Source organism: Quercus lobata, chromosome 3 (assembly GCF_001633185.2).
Source record: "Quercus lobata isolate SW786 chromosome 3, ValleyOak3.0 Primary Assembly, whole genome shotgun sequence".
NCBI classification, from domain to species: Eukaryota; Viridiplantae; Streptophyta; class Magnoliopsida; order Fagales; family Fagaceae; genus Quercus; species Quercus lobata.
In genome coordinates, this window is record NC_044906.1 from 65,148,386 (window position 1) to 65,173,002 (window position 24,617).

Consider the following 24,617-nt stretch of genomic DNA (forward strand, 5'->3'; position numbering starts at 1 on the left):
AGGTTTCCACTCGCTCGATGTCCTTAGGATGAAATTGGGTTTCCACTTGCTCGGTGATTGACATCGAACTGAGAAGTAGGTTTTTGTCCTTAGGATGAAATTAGGTTTCCACCCGCTCGGTGATCAACATCAAACCGAGAAGCAGGTTTCTGTCCTTAGGATGAAATTAGGTTTCCATCTGCTCGGTGATTAACATCGAACCGAGAAGTAGGTTTCTGTCTTTAGATCATATTGTCTTAGTACTTCTCGTGTGAGCTGACCAGGGCTAACATATCGTGGGTAATGGAATTGTAAACACAAATAAATCTACATGGATAAACATCACAGTTGTATTGATTAATGATATGCACATATTACATTACATTCAACCCGTACCCCCATGTATTGACAGTTAGTGGTAAAATTTCTTCAGGTTGTGGGCATTCCATGGTTGGTGAAGTGGTCTCTCGTCTAAGTCGTACAAATAGTATGCCCTTACGCTCGCGATGACAGTAACCTTATAAGGCCTTTCCCAGGTTGGGGCTAACTTCCTTACATTAGTGTCTCGCATATGTCCTACCGCTTTTTGCAACACCAAATCCCTTGCACCGAATTCTCGAGTCTTCACATCTTGGTTATATTGCCGGGTGAGCTTCTACTGATACTCGGCTAGTCGTATTATTGTTGACTCTCAGCACTCTTCTAGTAAATCCAGACACTTCACCATCAATTCTTTATTTTGGGTTGGGGCAAACCCTGTAATCCGTGCACTACATAGGTTTATCTCGACTGGTATGACGGCCTCCACCCCGTATGTTAGGGAGAATGGGGTTTCCCCCATGGACCTTCTTGGTGTTGTTCTGTATGCCCATAGGACATTTGGCAGCTCTTTAGCCCACTTTCCCTTCGTTCCTTCTAATCTCTTCTTCAATCCGTTCATAATTGTTTTGTTAATGGCTTTTGCCTGGCCGTTACTCTAGGGGTAGGTCGGAGTGGAATATTTGTTCTTGATGCCAAGGTGGTCGTAAAACTCGCGGAAGACTTTACTATCAAACTGCAAACCATTATCAGATACGAGGGAGTCTGGCACCCCAAACCTTGTGACTATATTTCTCCACACAAATTTCTTGATGTCCACGTCTCGAATATTAGCCAATGCCTCAGCCTCCGCCCACTTGGTGAAGTAATCTATGGCTACTAGGACAAACCTCCGATTGCCCGTGGCTTGGGGAAACGGGCCAAGAATATCCAGCCCCCACTATGCAAAGGGCCAAGGGTTGTTGATCGGGTTCAGATAACCTACTGGTTGGGGGATCAAGAGGGCATGCCTTTTGCACTGTTCACACTTTTGTACATACTCAGCAGCATCCCTCTACATCTGCGACCACCAAAATCCCTGAGTCATCGCTCGGTGTGCCAGTGAGCGTCCCCCCACATGATTGCCGCACACCCCATCATGTATCTCAGCTAAGAGTCCATTGACCTTCTCGGGTGCAAACATAAGAGCTACAGCCTCTCAAAAGATCTTTGGTATAACTTGTGTCTGGATTTACTAGAAGAGTGCTGGAATATTTGTTCTTGATGCCAAGGTGGTCGCAAAACTCGCGGAAGACTTTACTATCAAACTGCAAACCATTATCAGATACGAGGGAGTCTGGCACCCCAAACCTTGTGACTATATTTCTCCACACAAATTTCTTGATGTCCACGTCTCGAATATTAGCCAATGCCTCAGCCTCCGCCCACTTGGTGAAGTAATCTATGGCTACTAGGACAAACCTCCGATTGCCCGTGGCTTGGGGAAACGGGCCAAGAATATCCAGCCCCCACTATGCAAAGGGCCAAGGGTTGTTGATCGGGTTCAGATAACCTACTGGTTGGGGGATCAAGAGGGCATGCCTTTTGCACTGTTCACACTTTTGTACATACTCAGCAGCATCCCTCTACATCTGCGACCACCAAAATCCCTGAGTCATCGCTCGGTGTGCCAGTGAGCGTCCCCCCACATGATTGCCGCACACCCCATCATGTATCTCAGCTAAGAGTCCATTGACCTTCTCGGGTGCAAACATAAGAGCTACAGCCTCTCAAAAGATCTTTGGTATAACTTGTGATCTGCTGACAGCCAATATCGACTGGCTACTCAGCGTACCTTGTTAGCTTCGCTCTCATCATCCGGTATTTGATCTTCGGCTAAAAAATTGATAATTGGGTCCATCTAGCATGGTCCGGGTGTTAAAACCACTGCAACGCCTATCACGACATTAATACTCGATTGTGCTATAAGCTCCACTTTGATCATCTGAGGCACATCCTCTGTCATCGATGACGCCAGTGTGGCTAGAGAGTTCGCATGCCTAATCTACCCCCGAGTTACTTGGACCACCTTGGCCTTGGAAAACTAACCCATAACCTGCTTCGCTACCCACAAGTATTCCTTCATTCGAGAATCTCGGGCTTCAAAACTGCCCAGCACCTAACTGACCACCAGTCGGGAATTAAAGTGAATCTCAACTTCCTATGCACCCATATCGGAACGGCTCTCAATCCAGCAAGTAAGGCTTCATACTCAGCTTCATTGTTAAAGGCCCTAAACCCCAAACTAAAAGAATGTTCCAGCCTTATTCCTTCTAGAGTGATAATAACAATCCCGACTCCAGCCCCCATTGCACTTGATGCATCTTCCACGAACACTTTCCATGGGCAACAATCCACATGACAGATTACTTCCATTTCGCTTTCAGGGGAAAACTCTGTTACAAAATCAGCCAAAACCTGGCCCTTCACCAAATTTCTTGACCTATACCTTATATCAAAGGATTTAAGCCGGGTCCCTTATTTAGCTATCTGGCCCGTGAAGTCAGATATTTTCATCAGTGACTATAAAGGGTATTCGATTAATACATATACGGTGTGGGCTTGAAAATAGCGAGGCAACTTCCTGGTGGCATGCATTAGTGCCAGCACCAGTTTCTCTAGGGGCAAGTACCTTGTTTTTGCGTCAACCAGGGTCTTGCTGATATAATACACGGGTTTTTGCACTCCTTGATCTCTTAAAAGCACGACACTTGTGGCGTGATTAGACACCGAGAGGTATGTGAATAGGTCCTCCCCGAGTTTTGGGCTTGTTAACATGGGTGCTTGGATCAAATACTCTTTGAAGTCTTGGAAAGCTCTTTCACACTCTTCATTCCATTAGAATACTCTCCACTTCTTAAAAAGTTGGTAGAATGGATGGCAACAATTGGCAAATTTCGAAATGAATCGATTAAGGGCAGCTAACATTCCAGTCAACACTTGCACTTCCTTCGGATTGCTCGGCGGTTTAAGGTGCTTCACGGCTTCTATCTGATTGGGGTTGACTTTTATCCCTCGGTTGGTGATTAGATACCCGAGGAACTTGCTAGCCCCCACCCCAAAAGAACACTTATTTGCATTAAGGCGCAATTTATGTTGCCGCAGTACTTCAAACACCCTCTAAAGATCCTCTATATGTCATGCCTCCTGTTTATTTTTCACCACCATGTCATCAATGTATTCCTCAACCATAAGCCCAATCTTGTCCCGAAACATTTTGGTTATCATCCGTTGATATGTGGCCCTGTCATTTTTTAACCCAAAAGGCATCACGGTATAATGGTAGTTGGTGTCAGGTGAGATGAATGTTGTCTTTTCTCGATCCTCGGCGACTAGGGCAATCTGGTGATAGCCTTGAAAGGTGTCTAGGAAACTCATCCTCGGGTGTCTATAAGTGGCATCTACCAATTGATCGATCTTCGGCATAGGAAATGGGTCCTTTGGGCATGCTCGGTTCAAATCCATGAAATCTACACAAACTCTTCACTTTCCATTCTTTTTCTTTCACCACCACAGTATTGGCCACCCGCTCCAGGAAGAAAATTTCCCTTATCGTCCCAATGTCCTTTGGCCTCTTAACCTCCAACTTAACTACCTCAACATGTTCCCTAGCTGACCTCCTTGGCATCTGCTTCTTAGGAGGGAATGATGGGTCTACATTAAGCTTGTGGACTATGAATTCGGGATCTACCCTGGGCATTTCATATGGGCTCCAAGCAAATACGTCTACATTCTTTATAAGGAGTAGTAGCATCTCCACCTTATCTTCGTCCTTCATATTTACTCCTACCTGGAAACATCTATCAATGTCGGGTAATATCTTTATTTTGACCAACTCCTTAGCACAACTAGCCCTCCTTCCCTCTTGGGGCTCTTGTAATTGCTATAAGGGGACCTCCTCAGATGGGTCTCTCTGATCGGCCAGCTCATTTTTCTAATCAACCGCAGCAACTAGGCATTGTCTAGCCACTTGCTGACTTCCCCTTATTACAGCAATACCTTGCTTGGTACGGAACTTAACCTTAACATGCAGGGTGGACGGAACAGCCCCCATTGCGTGAATCCATAGCCTTCCCAGAATCACCGTATATGGAGAAAATGAAGCAACCACTATAAATGCTACTACCACCTCCTTACCTTCCATATTTATGGGAAGGGAAATTTGTCCTTGGGGAATCACCACCTTGCCATCAAACCCGACTAGAGGCGTATCATACTTTGAGAGGTCCTTGTCCTTTAGTCCGAGCCCAGTGAATAGGTTCAGATACATCATGTTGACCCCACTTCCCTAGTTTACCATCACCCTTTTTACTACGAAACCATTTATTTGGGCCGTTACCACCAACGCATCATCGTGTGGCTAAATTGTCCCTTCTAGATCATTGTCGTTGAAAGCGATAGGCTTCCGAGCAAACTTCATCCTCTTTTCGGAGGGTTGCACACCCAAGCAATCTTCTATAGGCACTACAGTTAATACTCCTCTCCCCTTTGTCACAGTAGTACCCCTCGAGGCAGCGTAAATGACTTCAATCACTCCTAATGGGGGTGGGAGAGGGTTTCCCCTTTGCTGAGCACCTTGCTCGGTACCTCGGTTCCCTGAATCCACCACAAATTCCTTCAAATATCCCGCTTTCACTAATTGCCCTAGATGATCTTTTAGCACCCGATATTGCTCGGTGGTATGCCCCTTATCCCTGTGATAAGTATAGTACAAATTCTAGTTTCTTCAGGATGGGTCACCCCCCATCTTTTTCGCCCATTGGAAATACGTTTCGTTCTTGATCCGGTCTACGATCCTGTATCGGCTCCTTGAATGTCACATTCACCTCCCTTATTTGTATCTCCGAATCTTGTATCCTTAAATCCTTTCGGGGCCTTGACTGAAAACCGCCCTGCCATGGATGATTCATTAGCAGGGCCTTACCTTTACTTTGCAGCCGGTCATCCTCTAGGCATTTGTACTCCTTAATATGCCTCATGAACTGCCTCATATCTTTGAGAGGCTTCCTCGTCAACGACTCCCGTAGTTCAGAGTCCTCGGGCGACCCCATTCTGAAGGTGCTCGCCTTAATCTTCTCGTTGCCCTTACCGATCTCATTGTAAAGCTCCCAATACCGACTAGCAGAATTGTGAAGTGTTTCTCCTACCTTCATTTTCATGGATAGTAATGCATCTACTAGTTGCAGTACTTCGCTACAGGTTACAAACCGGATATCGAATTCTTAGATCAACTCGGCAAAACTATGAATGAAACCCTTCTGTAACCCATTAAACCATCTCAAAGTAGTGGGCCTGAGGCTTGAGGGAAACACCTTACACATTAGCGCGTCATTGTGAGTATGCAGAGACATCATCTGGATATAATGGCTGACATACTCCACCGGGTTCGTTTTCCCATCGTCGGAATTGAATGGTGGGCGCGCAAATTTGCTCGGAATTGGATCCCGTTTAATATCGTCTAAGATCGGCAACCGAGCAGCTCTACTTAAGGTGCGGCTCATAGCATCTATGGTGGCATTACAGGGCTGTCGTTCTTCAGTGGAATCTGAATCCCGGTCTACATACTCTCGTGAACGTGAATGGTCTCGACGTCGACGGGACTTTCGTGAATGTGATTGGTCCCGGTATCGATGGGACTCCTGTGAATGTGAACGATCCTTATGTCAACGGGAACTGGATTGATTAGACCCAATCCCATAGTGGTCTCCCCCACTAGTAGATCCCCTTTCTTAGTTGTTTCGGCCTCTTTTCCGGCGCTTACATCGCACTTCTAACTCCAAATCCCTCACCAGCCTATGTAACCACTCAAGTTCCTCATCTCTATCATCAAATTGTCCATGCCTCGAAGCACCCAACATTGTCCGGTGTGCTTGGTACGACCCTTCTCTAAGGCTGAACTGTTCTTCTTCTTGCTCACGGTCCCTATCTTCACGCCTTTTGTGCCTTCATTCTCGCCAAGTGGATCCCCGAAAAGATCCCACCGAACCACTTTCAGCATAACTCCCTAAACGTCTTTCAGACATTTCCCGAGTGTGAGTCTTAGTTGAACCATGGCTTTGTAGAAGATCCCCACAGACGACGCCAATTATGCACGCCAAAAATGAGGTTGATGGGCTGGCTCTCACTTGGGCTCACAATTTATTTGTAGTGTGGGCTTTGGATTTCCTATCTTAGGTAGTTCCTAACACAAAGACTTAACAAAGCAACCTCTCCCTATGAACTCCTCTGTTCTCACTATTATTGCTCTTCTGTTGCTCTCTCGCTCCCTTTATTCTTAGTTTCTTCTGGAACTTTTTTCAACCCCCTTTTTCCCTTAGCTTCTCATATTTATAGCCCAAAATTAGTGGAGGAGTTATGATTACTCTTGTGGTGAGTGGAAAGGAGGTCCAATGTTATTATCCTTAAGTGGGTGTTTAGGTGGGAGTGGGAGGAATGGCATTGGAACTGCCTCCCACCTCAGAAAAGCCGCTTGGTGGCAATACTCCTTAAGGTACTGCTAGGCAGTCGAGAGGTAGTACCCCGAGCAGTCGTTGTCTTGTTAGGGATGTAATTGACCGGACAAAGCCTAGGTGATGAAACACGATGTGTATAGATTTAGAGTATTTGCCCAATGGGCTCTAAGCTAGCATGAGGCTTGGGCCTATGGCCCTAGAGGGCTTGGGGTCTGGAGTTGGATAAAGGGGTTGGGGTCATGGGCCATACCGTTGGGTCGAAGTTCAGGGCCCAAGTGGGCTTGGGGCCCCTTATGCCGTACAATTTTTATTCCTTTTTCTTGCTTATATAGTTTTATCTTTTTTTTTTTTTTTTTTTTTTTTTTTTTTTTTTTCTACAAACGAGGTTCACTACTGTACTAATATGAATATAAAATACACCAATCTTCTAATAGCTAATGAATTGTGAACTACGGCAATCAAATATTAAAATTCAGGAGGAAGAATCTCTAAGTTTTTAAATTTCGGCCCTAGAAAACCAAACCTCCTGATAACCAAATTTAATGGACGCCTCAAGATATTTAAATCTAATATTAGCTGTGTTGAATCTATTGCTGGTGGTAGGCCATGTCTAAAAAATGATCAACAAAACCTAAAGCAGATATTCAGAAGGAAGTTATGTTTCAACCAATTGGTTATATTGTGTATAAATTCCTTTTCTGCTGTCTAGGTGCAGGAGTTGCTTTATAGCTACCATTAGGGATGTGGGTTCCAAAGTGAAGAAAAAAAAAAAAAAAAATTTAATCGTGGTTTGCCAGTACTGACAGAAAACCTGTCTACATGTGCTTGTGGTGAGTTTAAGGTTACCAGAATTTATGGGTTTAGGGTTTAGGATTTTAAAAGAAAGAATTAGGGTGTCTGGGGAATGAATTAGAATTTGAATTGTTATCTCTATTTGTAGGGAAAGTACCTAGGGTTTTTAGGATTTGATAGGGGAAGGGAAAAGGTATGATTTGGACTTTGGAGTTGCAAAGAAGGAAGAAAATGACGGATTTTTTTTTTCCATAGACCGTAAACAGTACCCACAAAAGAAAAATGAAAATCAAGATGCACTCTTTTGTCCAAAACACTCAATTTTTCTATTAACCAACTCTCTGAATTCGTTGACTACGTTCAGCACAAATACATAATTAAAAGAATACTAATTTGACTAGTAAAATAAAAAATATTATTTTGTTGGCCTAGGAAACCAATTCCTACTTGGTCTAGAATTCGTCCAAGACAAGTTTACTGTTTCCTATTCCAAAAATTATCAAGTTTACTTTTTCCTACTCAACCTAGGAGACTTAGTGTATTATATATATTAAGTTAGTGGCTTGTCAATTGAATTTTTTTTTTTTTGGTTAATAGGCATAATATTCTTGTCAATTGAATTGTATTTTAGAGAAAGGGTTAGACGCATAGGAGAGAAGAAAGGTTTTTTTAATTATTTTCTTCTTCTGTGTTAATCAATATGCAATTCGTTCAACTTAATCCTCGTGTATCCAGTCAAGCCTGGCAGCCAAAGATCGACCTTGTTCACGTTGAATCACGGCAACGATCATCGAAGGTTCAAGCTTATGTCAAGTTCTTTGTACAAGTAAATCGTCGAAAACTGTACCGAACACATGAAGGAGATCTTGTTTTATTAGGCAGCCAATCACATCATGTCTCTAGCACCGAAGGTGTGTACTTTGATTTGGATATGTTCAAGAGCTATGACAACTCGTGTCGAGAAATATCGACCCTTCTCGGTTATGAACCTGAAATCCATGAAGATTTTCATGCCCGTATAGCTGATGAAGTAATTTGCTTTGCACGCAATATTCGCAACTGGGTTTCTAATGTGGGTCGTAAAGTGTTGCCTATATATGTGAATATTGTCGTGAAAAAGGACCTTTTGCACGATGAGAGGTATTGGAGTTTGAGAGAAGCAGATATGGTATGGTACCGGCAAGCCAGTCGGCGTTGAAGGGGGTGTTGAAGAGGGTGAGAGTGGGAGGAGGTTGCGTTAAGGGTTCGGAAGCAGAGAGAAAGTGTGTAGGTGAAAGAGAGTTGCACTATATGTCTGGAAGAGTTTGAACCAGGTTCTGAAGCCTTGTGCATGCCTTGCACTCATATATTTCATGCTGGATGCATAGAAAGTGGCTGAATCAGAGCCATTATTGCCCAGTATGTCGCCTTGAGATGCCTACTAGTTAGATATTTGTTATGAGAATATATTTTGAGTCAAAGTAGATTCAATTATATTAGGATTTTGCTTTATTCAAGTTATATGGCTATCTATTCCTTTAACGTATTGAATCAAGATATGTGCTAATCGATTGTACAAATTTGAAGTCTTGTAGCTTCTGACATATTTTTGTGTGTGGAATATGAATTTTATGGATTGACTCTATTCATTGTAATTTTATTTATTTATTTATTTATTATTATTAATTTTAGCCAATTGTTCAAAAGCAACAAAATACAATACTTAAATTAGTAGATATGATGATGTTGATTAAATAAGGAAGATTTTTTTTTTTTTCCCTGCTAATTGATTGTATTGGAAGATTGGTAGTTATTCAAGAGTACTCCTATTTGTTCATGCTTTCATATATTGATTTGGTGTTCTAGAATTAGTATTAGACTCAGAATAGTATTAGACTCAGAATTCGAGTTAAGACTACCGCACACCCTTGGTGTGATAGTCGCTCCACAAGTATAAGTGCTTGTGGGGTGTGGAGGGGTAAGAGACGGAGTTCAAGTCTCCAAGAGAGATCTTCACATACATTTACACTTAGGCTAGAGTAGAATTTCTTTGTTGTAAAAAAAAAAAAAAAAAAAAAATTCGAGTTAAGGGTTGTAATAAAAGTATGGTTTTGAAACCAAAGATATGCAACAATCCTGTTAGCGCATGAAATTATTACACTAGCTTCTGCTCAGACTTTCTGGATTAAAGGAAATAAAACAGTAAGACTATTGAAAAAAAAATATTTTTCTATTTATTTATTTATCATATTTTTATAGTGAACCACTGAGAATCAAGCACTAATTACAAGAATTATGATCTACGTTGGAAACCATGATGAACTGTAACAAATTTGTATATGTGTCATCACCGCCTTCTTTGCAATGTTGTTCATCCTTATAGTATATGCCTATGGTACTTTGTCACAATATTCACCCTCAAGGAGTAGAGAAGGTATTTGGTATCAAATAATACCATATCAACGGTATCAAAATCCAAAATATGTAAGACATGTCACCAAAAAATAACTAAATCACTAATATATGAAAGACATGTGTTAGTGGTTTATTATTTTTTTGCACACATATTTCTCATTTATCGTATTTTGATATGGATGACGTGGTATCATTTGATATAAAATATTTTTTTTGAAAGAGTACTGTTAGAAAAAAAATGAATAACCATAAAAGATAAGAAGCAAAACTAAATTAGTAATGAAATCTACTTGATTACATGATATTGAATTTACTAATTGCATAATTTGCTTGAGGTGGAAAAAAAAAAAAAATCAAAACAAAAGAGTAGATAACTCAAAGGGGCAAAAAGTAATAATTATGCCAATATTAGGCATTTTAGAAAAGCACGTTTACTAGTTACTACAACCTTTCTAGCCACAACGGCACCAAATAATACATATACCATAATTTTTACTAATGTTTTTTCAACCGATACAATGTTTTTCCAAAACTTAATTTATACATCATTTTTGAAGTGATTGTTTTTAATATTGGTGGACAATCACTAGCAAAAGTTTAATAAATCCTAGCAAAAGTTGTGTATTCTAGACTTTCCCTTTTACTAATTCACTAGTGAATAAATATGCTTCCAACGCAAGAATTTTATTTTATTTTATTTCATTTTAATATAGGAAACAATGAAATCCTTTTTCCTTATTGTAGAAAAGAATGACAAGTTTTTAATTAGCAAACAAAAAGTTGGAAAGACTAACTAAAGGAAAAAAAAAAGAGTTGGAACGACCAATAACGTCTTAAGTCATCATAAGGAGCAAGATTGCAACATAAACTCAAACCTAAACTACCAAAAGTACCAATCAGTGATTCAGTGTATGGGAAAATGTCAAGTATATAGAGTGCTTAGAACAAGGAACTCATTATTGTTGAGTGTGACTCTGACTCTGACCTATTCATGCACTTTGAGTAAGTATGAATATATCAAATGACACCAGGAGTTCCCCAAACACTTTAGTAGGGATTACATACATACATACATATATGATAGGGCAAAAATGTATTGATCCCTTACAAATTAATTAATTACCCATGTTAATTAATTAGGTTCAATTACATGCAATGACGTGGTAGCACAAACAAATCACCAACTAAACTAAATGCAGCAGAAATTAAATTTGACATGGTAATTTGTTTACAAATGGGGAAAACCACCAAGGCAAAAACCCCACCGGCAGATTTTAAAATCACCACTTCCAAGAATTCACTAATTAATAAATAAGTGATTACAAGTAAAAAGAATCTTACCAACTACCCTTGGCCTATCACAAATTACCAACCTACAGTTGAATCTTCACTCCAATATTGAATTGGACTTGATCTTGTAGTGATACTCTTTCTGTTTAATACACGAATCCCAGTACGTGACTAACTAATGATACACGGATTCCAGTATGTGACTAACTCTAGTAACTTGAAGAAGGTTGTTAATTGCAAAGTTCTTCACTTCATGCACAATGAAGATTAGGAAGCTCATTGGTTATAAAATCCTTTGGCGTAAAAACGCAGTAGCTTTTTTCAGAGAGAATAAGAAACTAAGTCACTCAATGCATGTGTGACAGCATTTAAAATAAGCCTTATATATGTTTAGGGTTGTAAGAAAAGAAACCTAACACATACACATCAGCTTGGGTTGAAAATCAGATTTGGAAATTCTGATTCCGTAAGTCTCGACAGAAATAGCTAGTGTCGAGCTTCTGTCGAACTTCAACATTAAATCTCGATAGAAAAGATTCTGTCGAGACTTTTGTCGAACTTTAGTGAACAACTCTTTCTTTACTTGTTTCTTGGTTAGATCTTCATGGATTTAACACTTGACTTGAACTCTTATTTCTTGGAGTACTAAACCTATCTTAAATCTACCCAATTACAAGTAAAGTGCATTTTGTTAAAGAATTAGCCAATTATATAAAATATGTCCTTAACAATATATATATATATATATATATATATATATATAGGGTTGGGTTCAAGTTACACCTGGTGTAACTCTAAGTAATGTTACACCACCTAATAACTTGTTATTGAATTAATATTTTGAAAATTCAACTGTTGAATTACATGTTCTTAACATGCATACCAATTTTCATATCAATCGGATGCTATTTACCATTTGATTCATAAACTCATCTTTTATGCATTATTTTAAACTACAAAAATTTGAATTTTAACAATTGATTGATGACATGGTTATTAATCTTTGATCACCTCGAAATTTTGCAAGCATGAAGAATATACAAAGATAACGTAATCTAACGGTGGATTTATCCAATTAAAAAATATTGAGTGGTATAACATTGCTTAGAGTTACACCAGGTGTAACTTGAATTCAACCCATATATATATATATATATATATATATATATGCATGTATGTATATATGCTCTCTTGTTAAAGAGAGTCCCTAGTGAAATCTAAGGGACATCTGATGTGCTGTGTTACTCTTACCGCTTCAATGGCTCTAAACCTAGTAATATTTATTGTGAGTTCCTAGGTTTAGTTTCATACATAGGTTGTTTGGTTCTGTTCAAATGGAGAAGACAAAGCCTTGTCAGTGAACCTGGACAGAACTTTGTACCAGATTGAACTTTAAGAATCTTGAGATGAAAGTTCAATCTGTTCAAATGGAGAAGACAAAGCCTTGTCAGTGAACCTGGACAGAACTGTGTACTAGATTGAACTTTAAGAATCTTGAGATGAAGGGCCACATACAATTCTACCCTTTCAATCGGGGCCTTTCCTTTTCACCTTTATCAACCTAGATTTTTTGTAGATTCCGGTACACACATCAAATTGCGGCCGCCACAGGACTTCTTTAATTACAGGGAAAGACAAAACTAGAAACTTGAAGTTTACTATATATTGAGTATCTAAGTACTAGGCCCACAACATTTTTGACCACCGATCAAATCTTGGACATAATATTCCAAAATAAACCATGCCCCAAAACTTATTCATCTATAAAGTTATAAACACAACTTTCTCACAAGTTGTTTGAAGTGACAATGACAAACTTGCTAGATATATATATAGGAGTGTCAGTATTTGGCCAGGGGGTGAGGGGCTAGCCACCTAATAATAAAACTTGAAATTGGCGTATTTATAATTTAATGAAAAAAGTTTTACTTCAAATTTTTTTGCGGAAAAATCCTTCAACTTACCATGTGACAATTGATAAAATGATTCATTTGTATTTTTTAGCTACATAACATATTTAACGAGTCATGTGATTTGTTTCAATTATAGATGTAGATATAGTTGTACAAGTCTCCATGTATGTGTTGGAAGGAATTTTTGCAAATCTGTTTAAAAGAAACTATTGTCCTTATTTAATAGCCCCCACTTCAACACCCCCCCCCCTCCCAAGAAAAAAAGGGTACTAGTAACTGACCTATGATGAGTGCTCTTGGAGTAGTCGGCCAAGCTCTGGGTTAGGGTTTAAGTTAAATAAGCTTTGCTTATATGAATAGGATTGAAGAGGATAGGTCTTAGAAATGATTGTAGAAAAAGCTTGGGAGAACTGGTGACCACTCATCTCAATATTCTTCCCTGCCCTCCTGCTCTTCCCACAATTCTGACTAGGTTCAATTCGTGAAACTTAATTCGCATACGTGGATGTCTCTCATCTTTAACTGTTCCATCTCTTCTCCATGAGGGCACTTTTGTGTATGTGAATGAATTAGCACAGAGATCCTCCATTATAAATATGGTAGGTTTGGTGTGCATTTTCTTACCACCAAACCATACCAAGAGAAAGGAACAGTCAGGTGTCTCCTAGAGTTCCCTTGAACACTTCACCGGGGCTCTTATTACACCCTTAAAGAAGGGGAATACTGCTCTACTGAAGTGTTTGGGGGAACTCTGGGTGGCAATTGACATTTGAACAAAGCCTAGCTTGGTGGTTAATCTTCTTACTCAAAGAGTTATCTAGGTTTAGTAGTTGCTGGCCTAAATCTTTAATCTTCTTAGTCAAAAGGGTTTATTTGATAGCCTAGCTATATCATGGATAGTATGAAGTATGAACTAGCCTGTTCCGTAGATCTTTCCTTTTTCTGCTTCCTAAAGTTTAGCAAAAGCTCACTTAAAAAGTTTCAAAAATATATATATATATATATATATATATATACCACTGTTAATTTCATTAATTTTTTGGTGCAATTTGAATACTGTTTTTTAATGCTTCCCATTCAAGTTAGATATGTTTTGTGGGTATTTCAGCATTTTATGAATTGCAAAATTATTCACTGTATTGTGTTGCAATGTCATATATAGCAGTGCCGCATGCATGTTCGAAAATCCTCTGCCTTGCAATTTTTGTCCATGCATGCAGTGATGCAGCAACTGCTTTTGTCATTCATGGTCATGCATCTTTTAAGGTGCCATTGTATGCGTTTTGATAGACAAATTAAAATATCTCAATCTTGCTTAGGTCAAATGCGTGAATAGTTGTATTAATCATTCATTTGAGGCACATATTCTATTTCATCATTGTGTGCTGTGGCAATAATTTCAAGAAAGTGCCTTAGCACACGGATGGAGAAGTGGAATTAATCTTCATTTTTTTTTTATATTATTTCCATACAAAGAAAATACAGAGGGAAGAATTTGATATTTCTGTTATAGCTTATTATTATTATTATTATTATTATTATTTAGAAATAAATACATACAAGGTACACTACAAACTGCAATCAAAGACAAAGTCAGAGCTAACTCACTTGATGACATGTCATTCCATTTAGCAGCTACAGGCAGGGCCGGCTCTATGGTGGAGCAAGAAATGCGACCGCCTAAGGCCCCAAGTAAAAAAAAGGCCCCCAAATTTTAACCAATAGGATTATTTATAATTAATAAATAAAATAATTTTTTTTATTAGATGAAAAACAAATAAAAAAATAGAGAAAAATGCAACGTCGTCTAGAATATTTTTTACAACACTTTTACAACTAATGCTAAGTAGCAGGTTGTTACAGCTTATTGTTGATGGCAAAAAAATAATTATAGTGATATTTTCAAATAAAAAACAAAAAGCGGTTTAAAATCTAGGATTTGTTGTAAAAAATATTGTGAATGTTGCACTTCTAAAAAAATAATAATAATAATAATAATAAGAGTTTAATTAGCAAACTTTTACTAGTTTTCATCTAAATCTACCACTAACACCACTGTTTTACTTACCACTATCAATCTACCATATCAACAAGTATGAAAAATTTTGTCAAATTTTTTTTGTCTTAAAAATTCCAAAAAAAAAAAAAAATTCTATGTAGTTCATGTTAATTAGTAGTAATTTTGCATCTAAATTAAGATGGTCAATTTTCGCCTTAGGCCCCTAAATGCATCAAGCCGCCCCTGGCTACAGGACAAGATCACTCAGCCAACGATGACTCAGCATGATCAAGTGAAGACAGTTTCGGTCACAAGGCAATTAACAGTTAGGCAGTTAGTCAATTAACAGACTTTGTTAAACAGATTGTCAAGTTGTTGTTATCAAAGTCCAATTTGTAAAGAAATGCAATCAACTATCCTTTATTCTTACCTATAAATAGGAGAGCAATGTATTATTCAGATTGTATGGAGTATATATAGTAAGCCACTTCAGCTTTTATTCGTTCTTCTCTCTCTGCATAACTTGCGAAAATTTTCTTTTCTTTCAAAGATTTTGTTAATAAGGACGTTTGTTAGTAAATTATTTTAAAAAACTTTTAATAGAAAAAAAAAAAAAACTTATTTTACGACATTTTTTTTTTTTTTTTAAATTTCTCACAGAAGTGGTATAAAATATATTTTTAAATAGTTTATTAATAAATTCTCTAAGACCACCATTAACTAGATCCAATAAAGAAACCCGCATTTGATCATCAGATGGATGGTTGGGTCATTGATTACTACGGATTTCTATACAAATTTACTTCATAAAGCCAAAATCACATATAATTTTTCAAGGAAAAAAAATATAAATTTATAAATATCAAATGTATACATGCCGAATTTTTGAATTTCATTAAAAAAAAAAAAAAACCATTCAGTTTTTCAAATCTAACTACCAAGTTATGGAAAAAAAAAATGATTTCCGTTATGAGAGAGAGAGAGAGAGAGAGAAGGGGTTGCAAAAAAACAAAAAAACAAAAAAAGAAAAGAAAAGAAAAGATAGAGATAACGTGCTTAGCAGAGAAGGTTAGATTCCTAACCAATGAAATCATTAACTTACACATGGTAAAAAAAAGTGATATATATAATATCAATTAAAAAATCGATGGAGTCATGTTATTCAATTAGAATTCCCCTAATCTCGATACTTGACATACTTGACATCCAACTTGCACCCTACTTTTCATGACATTCTTGAGCCTATGCAAGACTCAAGGCACTCAAAGTACCTTGGTCTCCCCTCTATCATTGGCAAGTCAAAGAAACTTGTTCTTGCCAAGATAAAAGAGAGAGTGGGTCAGAAGCTGACTGACTGGAAAGGTAAACTGCTCTCTACGGGAAAATTCTCATCAAGGCCAATGGCCCAAGCCATCCCCACCTACACAATGAGTTGCTTCCAACTTCCAAAGAGCCTTTGTGAAGAGCTTGAAAGAATGATGAAGAACTTTTGATGGGGACAAACAACAAGAACAAAAAATAGCCTGGATTAGTTGGAGGAGGATGTGAAAACCGAAATCCCTTGGTGGTATGGGCTTTGGGAATTTACAAGCCTTTAATCTTGCCTTGCTTACAAAACAATCTTGGAGAATCCTCACAAATCCAGGCTTCTTGCCAGCATGTATCCTTAAGGCAAAATACTTCTCATACAGTGATATGCTTACTGCCAACTTAGGCTGCACCCCTTCCTATACTTGGAGGAGTATTTTCAACAGCCTCGAAGTCATAAGAAGTGGAACACGTTGGAGAGTTGGCAATGGAACACTAATCCACATTTAGGAAGACAAGTGGCTCTCAACCCCCTCAACCTACAAGGTCATCACCCCCCCTCAAACCCTTGATGACTTTTCGATGGTCTCCTCCCTCATAGACCCAGAGATAAAGCGGTGGAAAATCAATGCCGTTAGTGTTCTCTTCTTGCCAATTGAAGCAGACAAGTTTCTAAAAATCCCCTTGAACCATAATCTGCCCGAGGACAAACTCATCTAGACCGGGAATAAGAAGGGAGAGTTCTCAGTCAAAAGTGCCTACTACATTACTGCCAAACTCTTAAACACTATGGAAGAAGGGAAATGCACATCTGGAGACCCTAAATGCCCAGCTTTAAAGAAAACTTTGGAAATTAAAGCTCCCCCAAAAAATCAGAATCTTCTCTTGGAGGGCATGCATGAATGGTTTGCCAACGTTTGAAAACATGAAAACAAAAGGCATGCACACTGCCTGTGGTAAGGAGCCTGAAAGCCTAACTCATGCCTTATTTTCTTGTGACTCTGCTCTCTTTGTTTGGTCGCTTTGGCAAGATTACCCTATTAGATCACTGCTGGAAGCAAAGGACTACACTGAACTTGCCCACCAAATCCTCACTGGCACCACCACTTAGCACCTCAAGTATTTCTTCACCATCTCCTAGCCAATCTGGTACAATAGGAACTTGCTAGTCCATAATGAGCATGGCCTAACCCCCCTGCAACTCTGGGAGATGGCAAAGAACCTTGTCGAGGACTTCCAAGATACCATCGTATGGATTTTCCCCTTAAGCAGCCAATCAATATGGGCTAGTCAGTGCCTCTTCCTAGTACTTTCAAGGTGAATGTAGATTGCGTGACCTCCACAGAGGGTGTTGAGATTTCTGGGGTTGGTGTGGTTATTCGAGAAGAGGAAGGAAGAGTTGTAGCAGCTCTCAACAAACTGCTGCCTTCACATTACCTAGCTGACTATACATAATTCTTTGCAATGGAGCAGGGTGTTCTTTTGGCCTAGGAAATGGAACTCTCCAATGTCATCTTTGAAACAGGTGCAAGGAATTTAGCTTGCAAAACCTTCCTTTAATAACTGCTTTTTTCATCACTTGAAAAGGGACTACAACAGGTTTGCTTATGAGCTTGCCCAGTTTTCCAAATGTAGCTCATCTGATTCAATCAGACCTAGGTTGATCTCTGTGTTTGCTTTTGGCCTCTGTTGTACTCCTTTTCTTGTTTAATGAATCATATGAGTTTCTCCTAAAAAAGAATATATATATATGCACGTGTATTTTTTCATAAAAAATAATGTGTAATTTGGAGTTTATTTGATATGAAAAATAGATTTAATTGGACTATTTTAGTCAAATTTTCTATTTTATCAATTTAATATATTTATTTATATTTTAAATAATTATTAAATTAATTATTACATCATGACGTGGTTCAACCTCAGTTCGACCTTAAAAACCTTGAACCTCTACTCATTACGGTTCTTTGAAGGGTCCGGGTTTGAAATAATTATTCATATTTTAAATAATTATTAAATTAATTATTACATCATCACAGTCAACCTCGGTGCGTCTTATAATCCTTCCACATTCTTCAGCATCAACTTGAGGGGGGAAAATGCAAGTTTGAGTTGAATTTAATTAAGATTGATAATTATTTAACTCTGGAAACGGATTAAGATTTAGTTTTTTAGGATTATTTTATTTTATTTTAATTTTGGTTGGAAAAATTCACTAGAATTACACATATGTATTTGTGGGACCATAGAAATTGTGACCCTGGCCTAGTTTACCTTAGGGCCCAAGGCCCGAGCCGAGGTAGGATATAGCCGAAGACATAAAATAAAAGTCCAAATAACCTTGAGACATAGCCGAGGATGACTCTGTCCTCGGCGTCCCCAAGACCCTCTTGGAAGAAAAGGCAAGAACGGTATAGGAACAGTTTTGGGAAAAACCCAAAATATCTGCGTTGATAGAAAAAGGACCCCTGGACAGTATGGCGACAAAGGACAAAGGGAAAGTTGCCATTATTGCCATTAAATACTCTGCACTTGACAAAACCATGCTCTTCAGCTTTTACAACCACCCCTAACCACTTTGGGTATGGGCTGATGGGACAAGTATTAGTCCTGGAAAGTCGAACCTACACGTGGACGTAGGATGAGGGGAACAAGCTAATATAAAAGGAGAAGCGAGCAATCCGGAAAGAGGGGCTGGGAAAAAAGGCCAAGAATCAGAGCCTCCCAGACCGTATCGAGGAGAATGACTCCTTGAGCGAACATGGCTTACTTTTGTATGAACACCACGACTAACCACCGTTCGGTGACCAAGGCCTAGCCTTTCAAACCCACGCTCTACAAATTGTATTGTTTGGGCCCTCAACATGCGAACCCAATATCATTTTGGGGTCGTTACAAATTGAGTCCTTACAGTATTCATTCCAAATAATTTTAAAAAATTCCCCCCAAAAAAATTAATTTCTTGAATTAAGGATTATTATAACAATATGCATGTTTTAATATTAATGAAAATAAATAAATTTTATTAATTAAATAGAGTTTACATATACATCATCTTGTAACATAACTTGGCAATAATTGGAGGGGTATCCTGTAGCGAACAATTCATTTTCATCCTACACTGTGCACAAGAGCTAAAGCAAGGGACTAGTGTCCTTGATGAGGCTAGGTATATAGATATGGGTTATCCGGAACTCCTGCTCGGGTAGGCCCAAACCCAACAGATAAGGTGTTATTATGATCATGCTTAGGTGGAAGATGACAACTCAGATCGATTGCCCTCCTACCCATTCTTTTATTTAGCACCAAAAAAAAAAAAAAAAAAAAAAAAGAGAAGAAGCATGGGCATGTCGATTACAAGAAGATGGGATTAAATTAAAGACAACCTTTTTGAATCGTGGACATCTCCACTTTGCCTCTTGAATCAAATGGTCCAAAAGAAAACAATTTCTAGCTAGGCAAGGATGATAAAATAGTAAAAACTAATTCTAGAATCGCCTTTAACAATGATGACCTGCACTCCTACCTCAAAGGTTAAATCCAAGCTTGCACTCTATCACAGCAAGTTGCTATGCAGTGATCTTGACAATTATGGATAAAAAAAAGTTCTCATCTCTCCCATTACTCCTGAAATGTGTTAGTGAAAAAAGTTGGAACTGTAGCTAGCATTACTCTATCTTGCCATCCTTAAGCTAATGCGCTTAGACTTCAAGATTTAATTGTAATGTCTAAGTTAATTAAGCTTTGTTTATATGAAAAAGATAGAAGAGGAAAGGTCTTATAAATGACAATAGAAAAAGCTTGGGAGAGAACTTCTGGCCACTCACCTCAATATTTCGAACCCTCCCATTTTACCCACAATTCTTACCAGGTTCAGTTCGAGAAATGTATACGTGAATAACTCTTATTTTTAATTTTTCCTGCTAGGTTCTAAGGAATTAGGAACTAATTTATTAGAACTCTATTTTGTAATGTTGGCAAACCATGATCAAAACGTTTTAGTCTTCTTTAGACTTGCTCAAAGTATATGCTTTTTATGTAAAGTTGGAATCGAGTTGTTGCAGGATTTATTGTGTAAATCTACTTGGCTCGATCGATCGAGAATTAGACTCAATCGGTCAAAAGACGTGCAGATTGTTTTTTATGCAAAATTTCCAACTCAGCCCAAGCCCGTTTGATGTGTAAGGTTTTATGTTTTATCCTAAGTATAAAATGGAAAACCCTAACCACGTTTCAGGTTGCTCCTTATGCTGTGTGCGTGAATCTTTTGTGAGATGTGGTTGCCTTCACATACACTTAGGGTTTCCAAGATTCAAGATTATGTCAAGAACTTGGTGATCAATTCAATTACTAAATCAAGAGCTTAAAGATACACAAGTGAGAGTGCTTGTACTTGCTGGGAATCCAAGAAAGATTCATGCACAAAATGTAACTATAGTGACGAATTTTAGTGAAGACAATTTTTTTGTCACAAAAAAGTACCATATAGTGACGAAATTTATATTTCGTCATTATATATAAAAAAAAAAATAGTAATTTTTAGTGACGAAATTTAGATTTCGTCACTATACGGTGTGCTAAATTCAGGGTGCCAAACAAAAGTGGAGGCGGGAAACCAAATTGATCTACAGTAACGAATTATTTCGTCACTAAAAGTTTAAGTTTTTTGTGACGAAAACTTTCGTCACTAAAGGTGATGCTAAGAACACTATTAGTGACGAAACACATTTCGTCGCTGAATATGACAAATAGTGACGAAAATAAGTCGTCACTAAAAACAAAATCACAAGAATCAGTATTATTATCAACAACGAATCTAATTTCCGTTGCTATAGGTAGCCAACAGTGACGACATATAAGTTGTCACTATAAGTTTTGAGACTGAATAAGTTTTATTTTTTGTTTCACTTCCCTCACTCATCCGATTCTAAGTCTCTCCCTCCCTCTCTCCACCAGACTGTCGCCTGAGCTCGCCGACGCGATATCGACTCTCCTCGTCGATATCGCCTCTTCGCCTCCCAAAACTCCTCCACCCCACGCTCATCAACCCGATCAGCACTCTCCGAGCAAAACCCACACAAAATCCTGACAATTCAGACGCTAATAGTGATGATTTAGATGTTGTTCGCGACGATTTAGACGCCATTCGTGACGATTCAGATGCCAGTCGTGACAATTCAAGCACCGTTCGCGACGCTTCAGACGCCATTCCAATGATTCAGATGCCGTTCGTTCGCGATGATTCAGACGTCGTTTGCGACGATTCCGACGACGCTTCTGGTGACGCTTAATGGGTTTTTTTTTTTTTTTTTTTTTTTTTTTTTTTTTTTTTTTTTTTTTTCCTTTTGAGTTAATTTTAATGATTCTAAATGCTTGATGTTAATTTTGTTTAATGATTCTAAATGCTTGATGTTAGTGTTTTTTTTTTTTTTTTTTTTTTTTTTTTTTTTCTTGTTTAGGATTTGTTCTCTGTGGTGGGACGATTTGTCTAAGTTGTGAATCCCATATAGAAATTGTTCTCATTTTGTATAGATTGTTTTGGATGAGGGCTATGCCGTTGTTGTTTGTGAACTGGAATGGTGGTTGTGGTTGTGGAATGGTGATTGTTATAGCATTTTGGTGACTTTGATGGTACCCTTTTTGGGTTAGCTGAAATTGTTGTGAAATGTTTTTGGGTCTCAGTTTTGGGTCTTCACTTTGATAAAGCCAGAGATGTTTACTCTAAACTTATTAGAGGTTTGGGTCTTCAAATGGGTAATATTTGAGCTGTGTTTAGATTCTAGAAATTTTTGTTTGGTTTAGGTGAGAAATTTGATTGAGAAATGATAGATAGGTAGTTGTCATTTGTGGTGGGTTGTTGTGTTGGAGAAAGCGGGTGGTGGGTTGTTGAGTTCCAACTCCTACAAGTTGCATAAGGCTTATAAAAAGCTCAAGCAATCTCATGGTGCTGATTATGCAAGAAGTCACCTGCAAATGAATGCCACGGAGAAGCAGTGGACTAAACTCATTGATGGGATGGACCAATGAGGATTGGCTGGTAAATTATTTATGTTGTCAATTATTTATAGTCCAATGTTTACTATATTATGTTGTCAATTGATTAGATTAATACTTAGATGAAGTAAATGTATACTGTTTTATTTATGATCTAATAAATATATTGAATGTTGTTTATTAGAAAAAATCAAGAAAGAACTCTGAAAATAAGAATAAAACTTCAGGTAAACATAGATACGGGACAAAGGAACTTGCTGTTAGGGTTGATGAGGAGTGCGTGTTTTTTCATTTTCTTAAACCTTAGTATTTTGCATGTTGTGATTAATTAAGTATATATATCTAACACTTGAATGTTAATTAATCAGACAAATAATAATGATGATCAAGTTTCTGAATTAGCAAAAATCTTCAAAGATATTCATTTCAATCCAAATACAAATATGTGGATACACCATGAGAATGAAGCGACATATGTATGTGTATCATTTCATCCCTATCATGTTTGTAAAGCTATAATATATGTAGTATTAATGTTGTGATTTTTTATTTCTTTCTCTCTTTCAAATGATAGGAACATATTCTCAAAGTGCAAGCGGATCATTGTCAAGATCCTAATGCAATTCCCCTTACACAAGAGGAGATCTCAAACTTGGTTTTTAAGAAGAAGTTCGGTATTGTAAAAGGACTTGGCATGAGGCCTTCTGCCTCATCTAATTTCTCGGTGGAGTATATCCAATGGGTAGAAAATGAGATAATTGAGCTCAAAGAGGCAAGAGCTAGGGACCAAGAGGAGCGAGCTAAGGACCAAGAGGAGTGAGCTAAGCAAGATGAGGTCCAAAAGAATATTCTTAACTTTTTGAGGAGTAAGGGTTATGATGATGCTCTTACCTATGGGGGTGGTTCAACTTCAAGTTAAAACACTTTTTGGTTAGTACTTTATTTTAGCAATTGACCCACACTACATGGTGTGATTACTTTTTATAATGCATTATTTGAAACTAATTGTATTATATTACACTTGAAAATCTATATTTGCTTTCTACAACTTATACATTAGGAGTTGTGATTTTAATTTATTGGTGTGGCTACTCTTAATGCATTGTTAGAAATGTTTCTTATAACTTAGTTAATGTTTTTACTTTATTATTTTAATGTAGTGTTGTTTTTATATTTGTGCAGATTTCTTATTGGTGGTTTTTAGGAGATTTACTTTTAGCATTACTTGAAGACATATGAGGACATCTTCTGTTAGTTCTAATTATATTATGCTACCCTTTTTGTATTGTTATAAAACATATTGAGTTATTGTATGTATTGCAAACAATTATTGTACGGAATGAGTTTGAATTGGACACTTGTTTTATTTTTTACTTGTGGAATGTATGGATCTTTTTTTATAAATGTGTTGTTGAAATAAATGTGTTATTCAAATGTGAGGTTTTAATAATGTAATGATAGGTTACAGGTTAATATCAAAGCCATGAAAAAAATAAAAAAAATAAAAAAAGTTTTAGTGACGAATTTTTTCGTCACAAATATAGCAACAAAAAATTGTTTTAGTGATGAAATATTTCGTCACTAAATGTAGCAAAATTTGGTAAGAAATGGTTTTAGTGACAAAAATTTTTGTCGCTATATTTATCTGGATTTTCTTAAAAATAGTTTTAGTGACGAACTTTTTCGTCACTATATGTACTCGAACATAGTTTTAGGGACGAAATTATTCGTCACTAAATATAATTTAATAAACTAAAGTGTTTTTAGTGATGAAATATTTTCGTTACTGAATAGTGTTTTTAGTGAGGAAAATATTTAATGACGAAAAGTTTTCGTTGCTAAAAGTTAAAAAAAAAAAAAATAAATAAAATCGGACTTTTAGTGACGAAATGTTTTGTCACCAGGACTTTTAGTGACGGGGTTTCAGTGATGAAATGAGGTTCATCACTAAAAGTCGAATTTCGTCACTAAAGGTCCTTAGTGACGAAAAACTGGACTTTTAGTGATGAATTTTTTCGTCACTGAAAATACATTTTGTTGTAGTGTGGACTCAGAGTTGTCACGTGGTCGTGGTAGTAAGTTTCTTACTTGAGGTAGCAATAGGATGTTAGTGGTCTAAGTCGCTATTGTGTAAACTTC

At 37.7% G+C, this 24,617-nt stretch overlaps 1 protein-coding gene across 1 annotated transcript; it reads right to left on the reverse strand.

Moving 5' to 3' along the window:
- Positions 1-4,696: 4,696 nt before the first annotated feature.
- Positions 4,697-5,489, reverse strand: LOC115981285. The gene is made up of 2 exons (XM_031103445.1): positions 5,077-5,489; positions 4,697-5,030 (listed from the first exon to the last, which is right to left on the reverse strand). The coding sequence occupies exons 1-2, from the start codon at positions 5,487-5,489 to the stop codon at positions 4,697-4,699; spliced, it is 747 nt and encodes a 248-aa protein (XP_030959305.1).
- Between the last annotated feature and the right edge of the window lie 19,128 nt (positions 5,490-24,617).

Coding starts and splice junctions, on each gene's coding strand:
- LOC115981285 (XM_031103445.1), bottom strand. CDS start 5,489: ATGAAGGTAGGAGAAACACTTCACAATTCTGCTAGTCGGTATTGGGAG. Junction 5,031..5,076: donor ATGGGCGAAAAAGATGGGGG/GTGACCCATCCT, acceptor TACTTATCACAG/GGATAAGGGGCATACCACCG.